The 12,654-nt window shown below is 39.9% G+C and overlaps 1 protein-coding gene across 1 annotated transcript in view; it reads right to left on the reverse strand.

The window, feature by feature from the left end:
• Positions 1 to 377: 377 nt before the first annotated feature.
• galm (galactose mutarotase) overlaps positions 378 to 12,654 on the reverse strand; it is a 69,870-nt gene continuing 57,593 nt past the window's right edge. The window contains exons 5-7 of the mRNA XM_043696410.2: positions 6,739 to 6,880; positions 1,412 to 1,586; positions 378 to 920 (exon numbers count right to left, since the gene is read on the reverse strand). Coding sequence (XP_043552345.2) covers positions 843 to 920; positions 1,412 to 1,586; positions 6,739 to 6,880 — 395 coding nt within the window. The 3' untranslated portion in view covers positions 378 to 842. The remainder of the gene's footprint in view (positions 921 to 1,411; positions 1,587 to 6,738; positions 6,881 to 12,654) is intronic.

Below are 12,654 nucleotides of genomic sequence, written 5' to 3' on the forward strand. Positions count from 1 at the left end.
CAAGATGTTATCTGGAATGCATTGCTTGAAACGACTGCAGCCAAAAGATTAAAATTTATTCTGACTTAAATTCTGGCATGTAACATTTTCCTCATTAGTGAATGTGCTGTAGCTAGACATTCAGGACAGTGATCACCAAGAACAGCAAAATGAAAATAAAAGTGAGTTCTTCAGCAATAGATGTGATGTGGAAATACTCTTATGTCACTGATCATAAATTCCAAGCATTTTATCTTTGAAGCAGCAGTTATCACATTTATAAAGATTTTTTTTTCCAAAGTTGCTTGTTTTTAACAACAAGGAAACCAGCAACAAGATGCACGGTCATTAAAAAATCTTAAATCGATTCTTGTAAATAAAATCAAGTCACTTTCCAATTTATACAAGTTTTATTTTTATTAGAAGTACTAAGTTACAGATGTTAGGATTCATTTTACTCATTTACATGTATTTTGGTTCTATGGGAAATGCAGATCTTTGAGCATTATTTTATTATGGGCAAATTGACAATTGCTAAGGGTTTGGCTAGTATTAAATATCCAATTTTCTAAGTGTTTCTGCCTTCCCAAATAGATTGAATCTGAGATGGTATATAATTTAAGACATCTCTGGTTTTTAGGAAATACTCTAAGATAAATGCTCATTCTTGGTATGCATTGCTCAACGTATGGGCACAATGAGTAAATACTGCACACGATTTAATTTTCCTCACAAATAGTTAGTATTAATGTTTTACCTAACCAACACCCCACCACCGTGATTTTTAAAAAAATATTAAAAGTAAAGCAAGTGTTTTGATTAAAGTATGACAACTGAAACTCGAACTACCTACATTACAGCTGTTAAAGTACAGAGAACTTAAACCATGTTGTATGGTCATATTCCTCGCCGGGTCTCAACAATGCATCTGGGAAATTTGCCTGCAAAATAAAACATTTGAATGCATCAAATTAAAATGTAATGCAACTATCAGAAACAGTAAGCAACAGTTTACTCTCCTGGCCAGCTTTCCAGTGCTCAGAGCACCCCAGTACACTTAAATTCATCAAACGTTCTGCAACTTGCATCAAATTTTATCTGGTAATGTTCTCATGAAGCCCCTTAGGAGGTTTTACCACAAAGGTGCTAGGAGTGCAAAATGTTTTTCTAACAATTTGCAACTTGTCCTAATTTGACACACCATCTGTTTTTTCTTCATCTTAGCAACACAGTTTTTTACACAGTTGCAGGAAACATTATGTTATGCTTTTCTTTCAAGTTAGAAGTAAAGGTTTAACTTAAATTGTTTTCATAATCCATATGTCAACCTTGGGCACATTAACAGAAATTTTATTCAACCAGAATTCTTATATTATTTCTAAATTAATGCACATTAAAATGTGAACAGGTTCCTTTCCCCTCTCCTTCAAACCTTGTTAACAGCATCAGGCCAATTCTGAGTTTCCAAACAAAAAGCTGAATGCTTAGGGTACACAGCCCCTCCTTTGCCCTTCAAACTCCCATCCAGAAAATTGGCAGTGTAGAACTGAACTCCAGGCTGCGTGGTCTCGATCTCCAGTAACCTGCCACTTGGCTGGTGGTAAACCCTGTAAATAAGAACAATATGTCTTCACTGGCCATCCTTTTTTCATCCCCGAGACCTGAACACAGTCGATCCGTGGACGATACTGAAATCGTCATCTCGGATTCGAAATATTAACTCCATGCTGCCAGACCTGCTAATCTTCTCCAGCATTCTTGATCATTGTTTCAGAATTCCAGTATCTGCAGTATTTAGCTTTTATTTTAAATAGAATCCCTACAGTTTGGAGGCAGGCCATTTGAGTCACAGATGAGTCAGAGCTGTTCAGCACGGAAACAGACCCTTCGGTCCAACTCATCCATGCTGATCAGATATCCTAAATTAATCCAGTCCCAGTTGCCAGCACTTGGTCTATATCCCTCCAAACCCTTCCTATTCAGATACCCATCCTGATGCCTTTTAAATGTTGTAATTGTAACAGCCGCCAACACTTCCTCTGGCAGCTCATTCCATACACGCATCACCCTCTATGTGAAAACGTTGCCCTTAGGTGTCTCTTAAATCTATCCCTCTCACCATAAACCTATGCCCTCTAGTTCTGGGACTCCCCACCCCAGAGAAAAGACCTGTGTATTCACCCTAACCATGCCCCTCATGATTTTATCCGGGTCGCCCCTCAGCCTCAGACGCTCCAGGGAAAACAGCCCCAGCCTGTTCAGCCTCTCCCTATAGGTCAAATCCTCCAACCCTGGCAGCATCCCTGCAAATCTTTTCTGAACCCTTTCAAGTTTTCACAACATCCTTCCTAGAGGACAGAGACCAGAATTGCATACAATATTATAAAAATGGCCTAACCAATATCCTGTACAGCTGCAACATGACCTCCCAACTCCAATACTCAATGCTCTGACTAATAAAGGCAAGCATACCGACCACCTTCCCTACAGTGTCTACCTGCGACTTCACTTTCAAGGAGCTATGAACCTGCACTCCGAGGTCTCTTTGTTTAGCAACACTCCCCAGGACTTTATCATTAAGTGTACAAGTCCTACCTGATTTCCATTTCCAAAATGCAGCACCTCGCATTTATCGAAACTAAACTCCATCTGTCACTTCTCAGCCTATTGGCCCATCTGATTAAGATCCCATTGTAATCTGAGGTAACCTCCTTCGCTGTTCATTATACCTCCAGTTTTGGTGTCATCTGCAAAATTACGAATCATACCACCTATGTTCTTACCCAAATCATTTATGTAAATGACAAAAAGCAGTGGACCCAGCACCAATCCTTGTAGCACACTACTGGTCACAGGCCTCCAGTCTGAAAAGCAACCTTCCACCATCAACCTCTGTTCTCTACCTTCCAAACAGTTCTGTATCCAAATGGCTAGTTCTCCCTGTATTCCATGTGATCTAACCTTGCTAACCAGTCTACTATGAGGAACCTTGTACAATGACCAACTGGTCTATATAGATTACATCCACCGTCCTGCCCTCATCAATCCTCTACGTTGCTTCTTCAAAAACCCTAGTCAAGTAGTGAAACATGGATTTCCCATGCCGCATCCCTCAGGATTCTCTCCAACAATTTGCCCACCACCAATATCAGGCTCACTGCTCTGTAGTTCCCTGACTTTTCCTTACCACCTTTCTTAAGTAGTGGCCATGTTAGCCAACCTCCAGTCTTCCGCCACCTCACCTGTGACTATCGATGATATGAATATCTCAACAAGAGGTCCAGCAATCACTTCCCTAGCTTTCCAGAATTCTAGGTTGCATCTGATCAGGTTCTGGATACTTATCCACCTTTATTCATTTTCAGACATTCAGTAACTCCTCCTCTGTAATATGGTGACATTTTTCAAAATGTCACCATCTGCCTCCCCACATTCTATATCTTCCATGTCCATGTCCACAGTAAACACTGATGCAAAATACTCATTTAGTATCTCCCCCATCCCCTGTGGTTCCACACATAGGCTGCCTTGCTGATCTTTGAGAGGCCCTATTCCCTCCACACCCTCTGCTAGTGAAGGGTTCTTGCCCAAAACGTCAATTCTCCTGCTTCTTGGATGCTGCCTGAACTGCTATGCTTTTCCAGCACCCCAGCCTCGAAGTGGGCCCTATTCTCTTTCTAGTTACCCATTTGTCCTTAATGTATTTATGAAATCCCTTTGGATTCTCCATCACCCTATCTGTCAAAGCTATCTCATGTCCCCTTTTTGCCTTCCTAATCTCCCCCTTAAGTACACTTCTACTGCCTTTATACTCCAAGGATTCACTTGATCTCTGCTATCTATACCTGACATATGCTTCCTTGCTTTTATTGACCAAAACTTCAATTTCTCTATAGTCATCCCACATTCCCTCCACACCAACCCACTAGAGAGCATTCCACCTAGACCCATCCTCCTACTCTATCCCTGTAATTCCCATGGTTAGTCCACCTAACCTGCACATTCCTGGACACTATAGGTAAATTAGCATGGCCAATCCACCTAACCTGCACATCTTTGAGATTGTGGGAGGAAACTGGAGCACCCGGAGGAAACTCATGCAGACACGGGGAGAATGTGCAAACTCCACACAGACAATTGCCCGGTAGAATTGAACTCTGGGTCCCTGGCACGGTGAGGCTGCAGTGCCAACCAATGAACCACCGTGCTGTGTCACATAGATGCTATTTGCTCTCTGTTCAGTATCTCTCAAGATGAAAATGGAAGTCATCAACTTGTGAATTGAGACTACATTCCTTCATTTAGCTGCATCTCTCAACCACGCAATTCTACTTTTAAAATCCTGTTGGAAACCTTAACTACACAACTTATCTTGTTGGTTGATCTTATTTCACAAACCTCCTGGGGTCAAGTCCCTCCAGAGACTTGAGCACAGAATCGAGGCTGATGCTTGGTGACAATACTGACAGTGTGCCACATTACCATAAATGTTGTTTTCCAGAATGGACATTAAATAAGAGATGCTGCTTCCCCTCTCAGATGGGAACAACTCGCTTTTAGCAATATAAAACATCTCAAGTTTTACAGAATAGTGAACAAATGCTTAAAATATACTACTTCAACCAAGCTGACTCTAAGAGAAAGATAATGATTGAGTTTTATGGAGCACATTCTGTGACTGCATGGGTAAGAGTTGAACAAGGCAAGGTTAGTCCCTTTCATTTAGCCAACAGAGGCATTCAAGGAGAATGGTGAGCTCAAATGTGGCAAAGGCTAAAGGAAGAAGAACGAAAAGGAACACAGGATCATGAGTAGGCCATTCAGCCCATCAAGCCTGCCTATCATTCAATACCATCATGACTGTTCATTTACTTTAATACCTATTCCCACACTATACCAGTGTATCTTTATATTGTAGATAGATTTCTAAATACCAATCTCTAAACATACACAATGACAGAGCTTCCACCACCCTCAAGGATACAGAATTCCAAAGATTGATAATCCTGTGAGTAAAGTAAAATTCTTCTCATCTTGGTCCTAAGTGGCTTCCCCCTTATTTTGAATTACCCCTTGGTTATAGATTCCCCAATAAAAAGGAAAAAAAAGGCTTACCTGCATCTATCCTTTTGAGCATTTTGTAGGTTTCGGTGAAATAATCTCTTATTCTTTGAAACTCTAGAGAATCTAGGCTCAGTTTACCCAATCTCTCTTCTAGGACAGTCCTACTATCCCATGAGTGAACCTTTATTGCACTTCTATATGGCTGTAATATATTTTTGAAAGGGGATCATATTGCACATTAAGTACTCCAGGTATGAGCTACCAAACATCTATACAATTGAAACAAGACTTTGCTACTCCTGCTTACTTATATCTTCTTGCAAAAAGTCCATCATACCCTTAGCCTTCCTTATTACCCACTGCATGTTAACCTTGTGTCTTAGTGCCAAGGATACCTAGGTTCCTTTGTACATCTACCATTTCTAACCCCTGCAAAAATATTCTGCACATCTATTCCTCTGACCAAAGTAGTTAGCCTCACATTTTTCCACAGTACATTCCATCTGCCAGGTTCTTGCCCACTTAATAAGTCTGTCTAAATCTTCCTTAAACCATACTCGGGGTTAGTACTCCATGGTCACATTCACATAGAATGTCACTTGTGATTTTGATCAAATTTGTTTCAACATTGATGTAGGGACAGAAACCTGATTGAAGAGGTTCAGTGACAGGATTGTGGAAAAAATTGGCACAGATTAGGGAGGCAGCAACACATTCTTCAAGGTCCTTGAGGAGAAAAGGGTGGATGGAAATGGGACAGTAATTTTCCAAGGAGGAGAAGGTGAAGACTAGTATTTATTGAGGGCAAGGTGATGATGACAGATTTGAAAGGAAGGGATTAGTGTCTCGAAATAGTAGACCATTAATGATATCAGCTAACAACAGCATCTCTAAAATAGATTATTTCTTAATTCTCACCCAAAGTATTGTGGAATCATACAATGTTCAGAAAACTGTCTTATTACATATTTCAACAGTGATTACATTTCAGAAATACTTCATTGGTGTTTAAGATAGTGAAAGACACCATGTCAATGGACGTTTTTCTCTTTAAATAATCATCCCCAAAATTGCTACCGCTAAATCCCAGCAGTTGAGTTTGGAATAAAAACACAAAACATACCTTAGACTTGGGAAAAGGTAGACTTTGGGGCGGCACAGTGGCTCAGTGGTTAGCACTGCTGCCTCACAGCACCAAGGGATCCGGATTCCAGCCTGGGGCGACTGTCTGTGTGGAGTTTGCACATTCTCTCAGTGTCTGCACGGGTTTCCCCCAGGTGCTCCTGTTTCTTCCCACAATCCAAGGATGTGAAGCTTAGGTGAATTGGCCATGCTAAATTCCACATAGTGTCAGGGATGCGTAGGTTAGGTGCATTAGTCAGGACAAATGGGTCTGGGTGTGATACTCTTCGGAGGGAGAGTGTGGACTTGTTGGGCCGAAGGGCCTGTTTCCACACTGTAGGGATTCTATGATTTAAGTGCAGTAATATGAACACCTGGGGTTTTGGTTAAATTATTGTTTCAGTGTGGCTGATTTATTTTAAAATAAAATAATTTCTGAAGAAATTATGCAAACTTATTTTTACAAATGAAGAAAATCACAAGTATAGCTAGCAGCACAAAACATACACAATTATGCAAATAAGGCAAACCTAAATTCAAGAGGAATATAAGTCCTTTTCTCAGGTTGGTTACCTTGCACAAGGAGATTGTTGTTTTGAGGAATTTAAACAGAAGTTGTGGTCAAAGCCTCCAGGTAACTTATTTGCGATATGGTCTCCAAGAACTACCGGGTTCCTCAAGTCAAAACCTGTGTTCTCCACCGCAGCAATCTCTCCTTTATAAACGAGAAATACTGAATGAAGCACAGGATATAAAAAAAATGTCTGGTTATCTTTTGTTAATAAGGAATAAAAGTACTGATAGTCTTCATAACCTTCAAAGTCTTCAAGTGTTAGCTGTGATGTGTTGGTTACCTTCCACCTCCGAATCAGAAGATTGAGATTTCAAGACCCCCACCAGACATTTGAGCAAAACATCTAGGCTGAAACTCCCAGCTCAGTATGGAGACATTGCTGCACCTTCAGAGATGGCAGCTTTCAAATGAGATGTTAAACTGTGATCCTGTTGACCCTCTCAAGTGGATAGGAGATATCCCAGGACATGATTAAGGAGGAGCGTTCTCCATGCTGTCCTGGCTGATATTTATCCCTAAAAGCAGATTATATGCTCAACATCATGCTTATGGGAGCTTGCTGTGCATAACCTGCTTGCTTTGATTCTTACATTGAAACGAAAACAAAAATTGCACTTCATGACTGTAAAGCACATTGGGAAATCCTGAGGTTGTGAAATATACTACATAAATGCAAGTCAGTCGTGTGTTGTAAGAATGTCATAACATTTACTTCCTCTGAAGGCTCTCTGCATAACTCTTCCTCATGTCCACCACAAGGTGGGTTTACTTACTGTACAACTTTAGTTTTACATCAAAGTTGGAGAGACTAGAAAAAAAACAGGTTAGTTCTAGTTTAAAGAGGAGATTATAAGGGGTGTTCAAAATAATGAAGGAATACTACAGAGAAAAGCAGCTGTTTTCAAACACAAGTGAGTCAGTAACCAGATATTGCTGATCTATTGACAAAAAAAAGAGTTACTGGGAGACAAAGTGGATTGTTTTACATGCGGCCAATTGTTAAGTCTAGAATGTATTGCCTGAAAGAGTGGAGGAGGCAGAATCCATAGGTACTCAAAATATTTAAAAGTGAAATTGCAGGGCTATAGGGAAACAATAGGAGAGTTTACCTAAAAGAGCTAATGCAGTAAAATTAATGGCTCCCTACACATTGTATGATTCTAGATTGTATTGTAAGTCTAGACTATTTAAAACTGAAATCAGAACCAGCTTCAAGAACCAATTGAAATGAGTCTCCATGTGCTAGCAGTTACTGCCTTTATTTCAGATACAACTATGTCAAAAAGCTGTAAAACAGATTAACCTTTTTTTTTGGCTTTGACCTTTTATTGGCACTTAAATGCTGATGAGGTACATCAGTTCCTAAATATCACCAAACGTAAAGGAAACAGGATTTCTCCTCACAAAACAGGAAGTTGCATCATTCATCAACTGCTTATTAGATAAAATCAACACTGGTTTAATGATGCAGTATAAACATTCACCTCTGGAAGGCAATTAGAACGAATGAGAAAATAGATGAGGTGGTTTTTTTTTAAAATCAAGAGAAAGGTGCAGTTACCTTAGCATGAAAACAGAGAATGGTGAAAAAATAATAAGTTAATTCCCTCCTGACAAACAACCGGTAACACAGGATGCGTACCCTTAATCTGTTCCTCTGAATGTATCTTCTGACAAATAGTTTACCTGATCGAATAGGAGATAACTTGGCAAATTGGGTATAATTTGTCTCTGCTTTGACTCAATAGTTTGCACATTCACCCTGGCTGTGGTTACCTGTCTCAATCCAGAGATGTGAGCTCATTGATGCTGACATTTCATGCTAAGGAAGGTGCTGCCCCTGTCTGCTCTCACAAATGGATATAAAAGCTCCCAATGCACTATTTTGAACAGCCTGCCATTACAGCAAATGTTTATCTCTGAAGCAACATCATTGGAACAGATTATTTAGTTCTGCATCACATCACTATTTGTTGAATCTAGCTTTGTACAAATTAGCTGTCATGGTTCCCACATTACAACAATCACTGACAACTTAAAGCGACAGTACATTGGGGGTCATCCTGAAGGATTTAAAGGCACTATATAAATTCAAGGTTTTAAACACTACCAATAGTAACCACGATCATGTTTACCGTCTTTAAAGGCTATGTGTATATCCTGGAATCAACACAAACAGATTGACTAGTTATTTGTCTTTTTGTTTACAGCAGCCTTGCTGTTATTACTGATATACTAATTACCACAATAATTAATGGTAATTGATTCACAGTGAACTATTTTAAAAACAGCAAAGAGGATGTGACCAATACTTTGCAAAGTACAAAAAGTTTCTTCATCGCATTTGTGCCTGCAAGCTGAGAATTCAAATCTGACAATACAGATTGGAGCATAAAATCTGCAATAATAATTTGAAGCATTACAATGCTGCATTCTCAGAACTGCAGCCTTTTGACAAACATCAAACCTATCTGCTCTCAATTAATTCACGCTGAGAAAGAGAAGGGAGCTGTTCTGGCCTACTGGACAAAATAAGTCTCTCAAACAGTATCACCAAACAGAGATTATTAGATCATTATCACACGATGTGGAATCGTACTGTGTGCGAACTGGCTGCTATATTACAATGAGAATCTTGGAATTTACCTGGAAAATCGTTTGATTACAGAGATCTTGAGGACTGCTGAGAAAGAGACATGTCAAAGCTGTTCATCTTGCATTCATGTCAGACACAAGAATACTTAATATCAAACAGAACAACAATTTATACTGCCTGTGAAAACAATGAGTACAGGGACTCTAAGTGAGTGAAGCATTGCCATGGACAATGCAGCTGGGAACAAATATCCCAACCATTCAAATTCAGAGTCAAGTAGATTCTGATTGGTTAATGTATTGCCGTGGGAACTGTTGCCCCTCGTATTTGACGAATATAAAAGATAGAAGACCTTATTCTACTTTCTTTCTGTTTACTGATGACAAGGTTTTACACAACAATATATACAACTCCCAATAAGCGCTGGTGAACCACATTGCAAATCTAATTTATAATCTTACACTGGCTGTTAGTGCAATTCCTAGCATACTTGGGACTCTTCAGTATGTGCTGTCCTATACAGACTCCTGGACATTACGGGCAGAATCCTGTAATTTTGGGGAGAGACCTGTACTGCCACTTCCAGGGGTGCCTCACTGAATCTAATGTGAAATAGGATTGGCAAAGCCAGTGGTAAGCCTTCAGTTGGAACAAAGATCTCAGGGAGGGGGGTGCATAAACATCCCATCCAGTAAATACTGCCAACCAATCTTACGTGCTGCAGCACCTCATACAGATGACCGTAACTAGTGCTGAAAAAATATTAAAGAATGCAGAAGATATTGGAGCAAGTAAATGATTTTTGAGTGGAGGGGAGATTTATAGGGATTGGGGTTTATGGGCAAGGGCCAGTGATAGACCACAGGCAAGGAAATGGGAGCTAAGGTTGAGTGTGGGCACCCAGTGGACACTTCCCTGCTCTGTGTCCAATCCCTTGATCAGGCATTGACCACATCTGATCAAGGGACCACAACTATCTCCCCAGCTCCCAAACCACACAACCCCAGCTGATAAACTGTCTGTACAAGTTGATCTGTTGGATGTACCACACGGTAACAGACCTGCTTGCGGCCGGGTTAAACTGAGGATTAGTGAGCTAAGGCCCTAAAGTCTTCCCATAGTTGGCCACTTGGCTTCAAATGGCAACAAGGCAACAAATGGTCCTTTTTGTCCTGATCTTAATTCCAGTCAAAGCAAGAGGTGGCAGAGGTTTGGTTAATCCAGGATGGGACCATTCGCCACAGCAGATTCACCACCAACAATTAGCCATGCCCTTTGACCACCGAGGATGCTTAGCCACCGTCCATTGGCCACTGAAGATGATTCGCCACCGCAAATAAGTTTAAAATGTTAGAGAACAAGCATATCTAAACTATATAAAATTGGCATTATATTGGTTAAGGTAGTGTTTGCGCTGTTTCAGTAACAACTTATTTTCATTACAGGAGAGTTTTTTAAGCTTTTATTTCTTTTCCCATTTACCCTCAAGTCTTCAAAACGGAAACAGAAATTATTAGTAAACGTGGAAATAAGAAGTTTTACCACGATGGTTTTATATATGTTTTTGATAAACTGTCCAAGAGTGATTCAAGTATTAAGTTTTGGTGATGTGAACATTCTTATTGTGTTCTTATTAACGAATGCATAGCTGATGTCCCTCAGTCAGTCCTAGCATCTTTACCTACGACAAGCAGCATGAAGAAAATAATTCAACGTGAAAGGAATGATAGGAGACGCAGACAATAGAATACAAACAATTGTTCTTGAATACGGTAAAAGAGATTGTTTGGAATATCTTAGAGGAATAGCGCATAACTATCAAATTAACTAAAAATTTCATTGTTTAATATTAATGTGAGATTTTACTGCCATTATAAAGATTTTAAAAATATATTTCCTTTTTCTGGTTAAAGTTTGTAACTCATTTTTATATATAAACCAATAAAATGATATTTATTTTACCTTTTTTTTAAAATATGTAGTATGTAGTTGTATAAATAAAGGGGAATGAGAAGTATGAAAGAACAGGTGAGAGGGAAAACAATCAGTACATATATATATTTCCCGTGGTGAATAGTCTCCAGAGGTCAAACGACCCCAGTGGAGAAACGCTGGTGGAGAACTGGCAGTGGCTAATCATCAGCGGCAAGTAGTCACCAACCCAGTTAATCACCACCTCCAGGAATGGATAATTCTGCCATAAGTTCTGAGTTTTGCCATCAAGGGGCTGATTGAGTAGAGTCAGTGTCTACCTGTTCTGAGCAGCTGAAGAGACAACTCGAGTGCAATATATATTGTTGTTCCCCTTGGAACTTTGTGGTATTCTTGCTTACTTTTTATATGGAAGGACTACTTTGAAAAAGGCTTCCTTCCTTTAGTTTCTAATATTTCCCTTCACTAACTTTTACTGACCTCCTCACTGAAATGCTCCAACCCAGGTAATACCCTACTGAATCTCTACTGCATCCTCTCTAGTGCAATTACATCCTTCCTACAGATGGTGACCAGAACTGCATGTACTACTCCAGTCATGGCCTATCTAAAATTATAGAGAGCTCCATCATAACCTCCTTGCTCTTATATTCAGTGCCTCAACCAATAAAGACAGGCATCCCACATACTTTGACCATCTTGTCACCTGTCCTGCTGCCTTCAAAGATCTATGGACATTGTTGATGCTGTTATTCTTATTGTTCTGTATTTTTGATTGTAGATTGAAATGGGAAAAGCATAGTTTTAAAACTAAGGATTTAGGAAGGAATCACTGCTCTTTTAAACAGCAAGCTGTAAGTCATGCTTACGCTGCTGCCTTGTCCAAGCAGTGGGGAAGGACTGTTTGCAGAAGCACTGGCACTGGAGGGTGTATTTTAAGTGAGATTCAGCCAGCGACAGATTGCTAATTAGTTTATGGAACTGTGAAGAATTGTGGATGACAAAGGCCATTAGACTAACAACTACCCAACTGGCTCGTGGGCAGCTGAGCAGTTTCTAGGTGGGAACAATACTGGCAGAAGCCTATGGACCTCTAGAAGGGAAGGTGGAGTGTCTGTGCAGCTTAAAAAAAGAACATTAAGTTTGAAGAAAGCCACTTTTATTCTCTCACCAATTGCTGCAAGCTATTGTTTTTAAACGAAGAGCTAAGAGACTTTGCAGTTAACTCCTGCAAAGGGGTGAAAAGGTCTAGAGAGGTTGAACAGCAGCAAGTCCTGACAAACAAAGAAAATTTCAACGAAACCTGTGGGCTACAGGCTATTAAACTGCTTTCCCAGGATTTTCCCTCCATTTTTAATAGTACTGTTTTTTAATCTGTCTATACATG

This window comes from Chiloscyllium plagiosum, unplaced genomic scaffold, assembly GCF_037043375.1.
Source record: "Chiloscyllium plagiosum isolate Xiang-an unplaced genomic scaffold, Cpla_swu_hap1 HiC_scaffold_10, whole genome shotgun sequence".
Taxonomy (NCBI): domain Eukaryota; kingdom Metazoa; phylum Chordata; class Chondrichthyes; order Orectolobiformes; family Hemiscylliidae; genus Chiloscyllium; species Chiloscyllium plagiosum.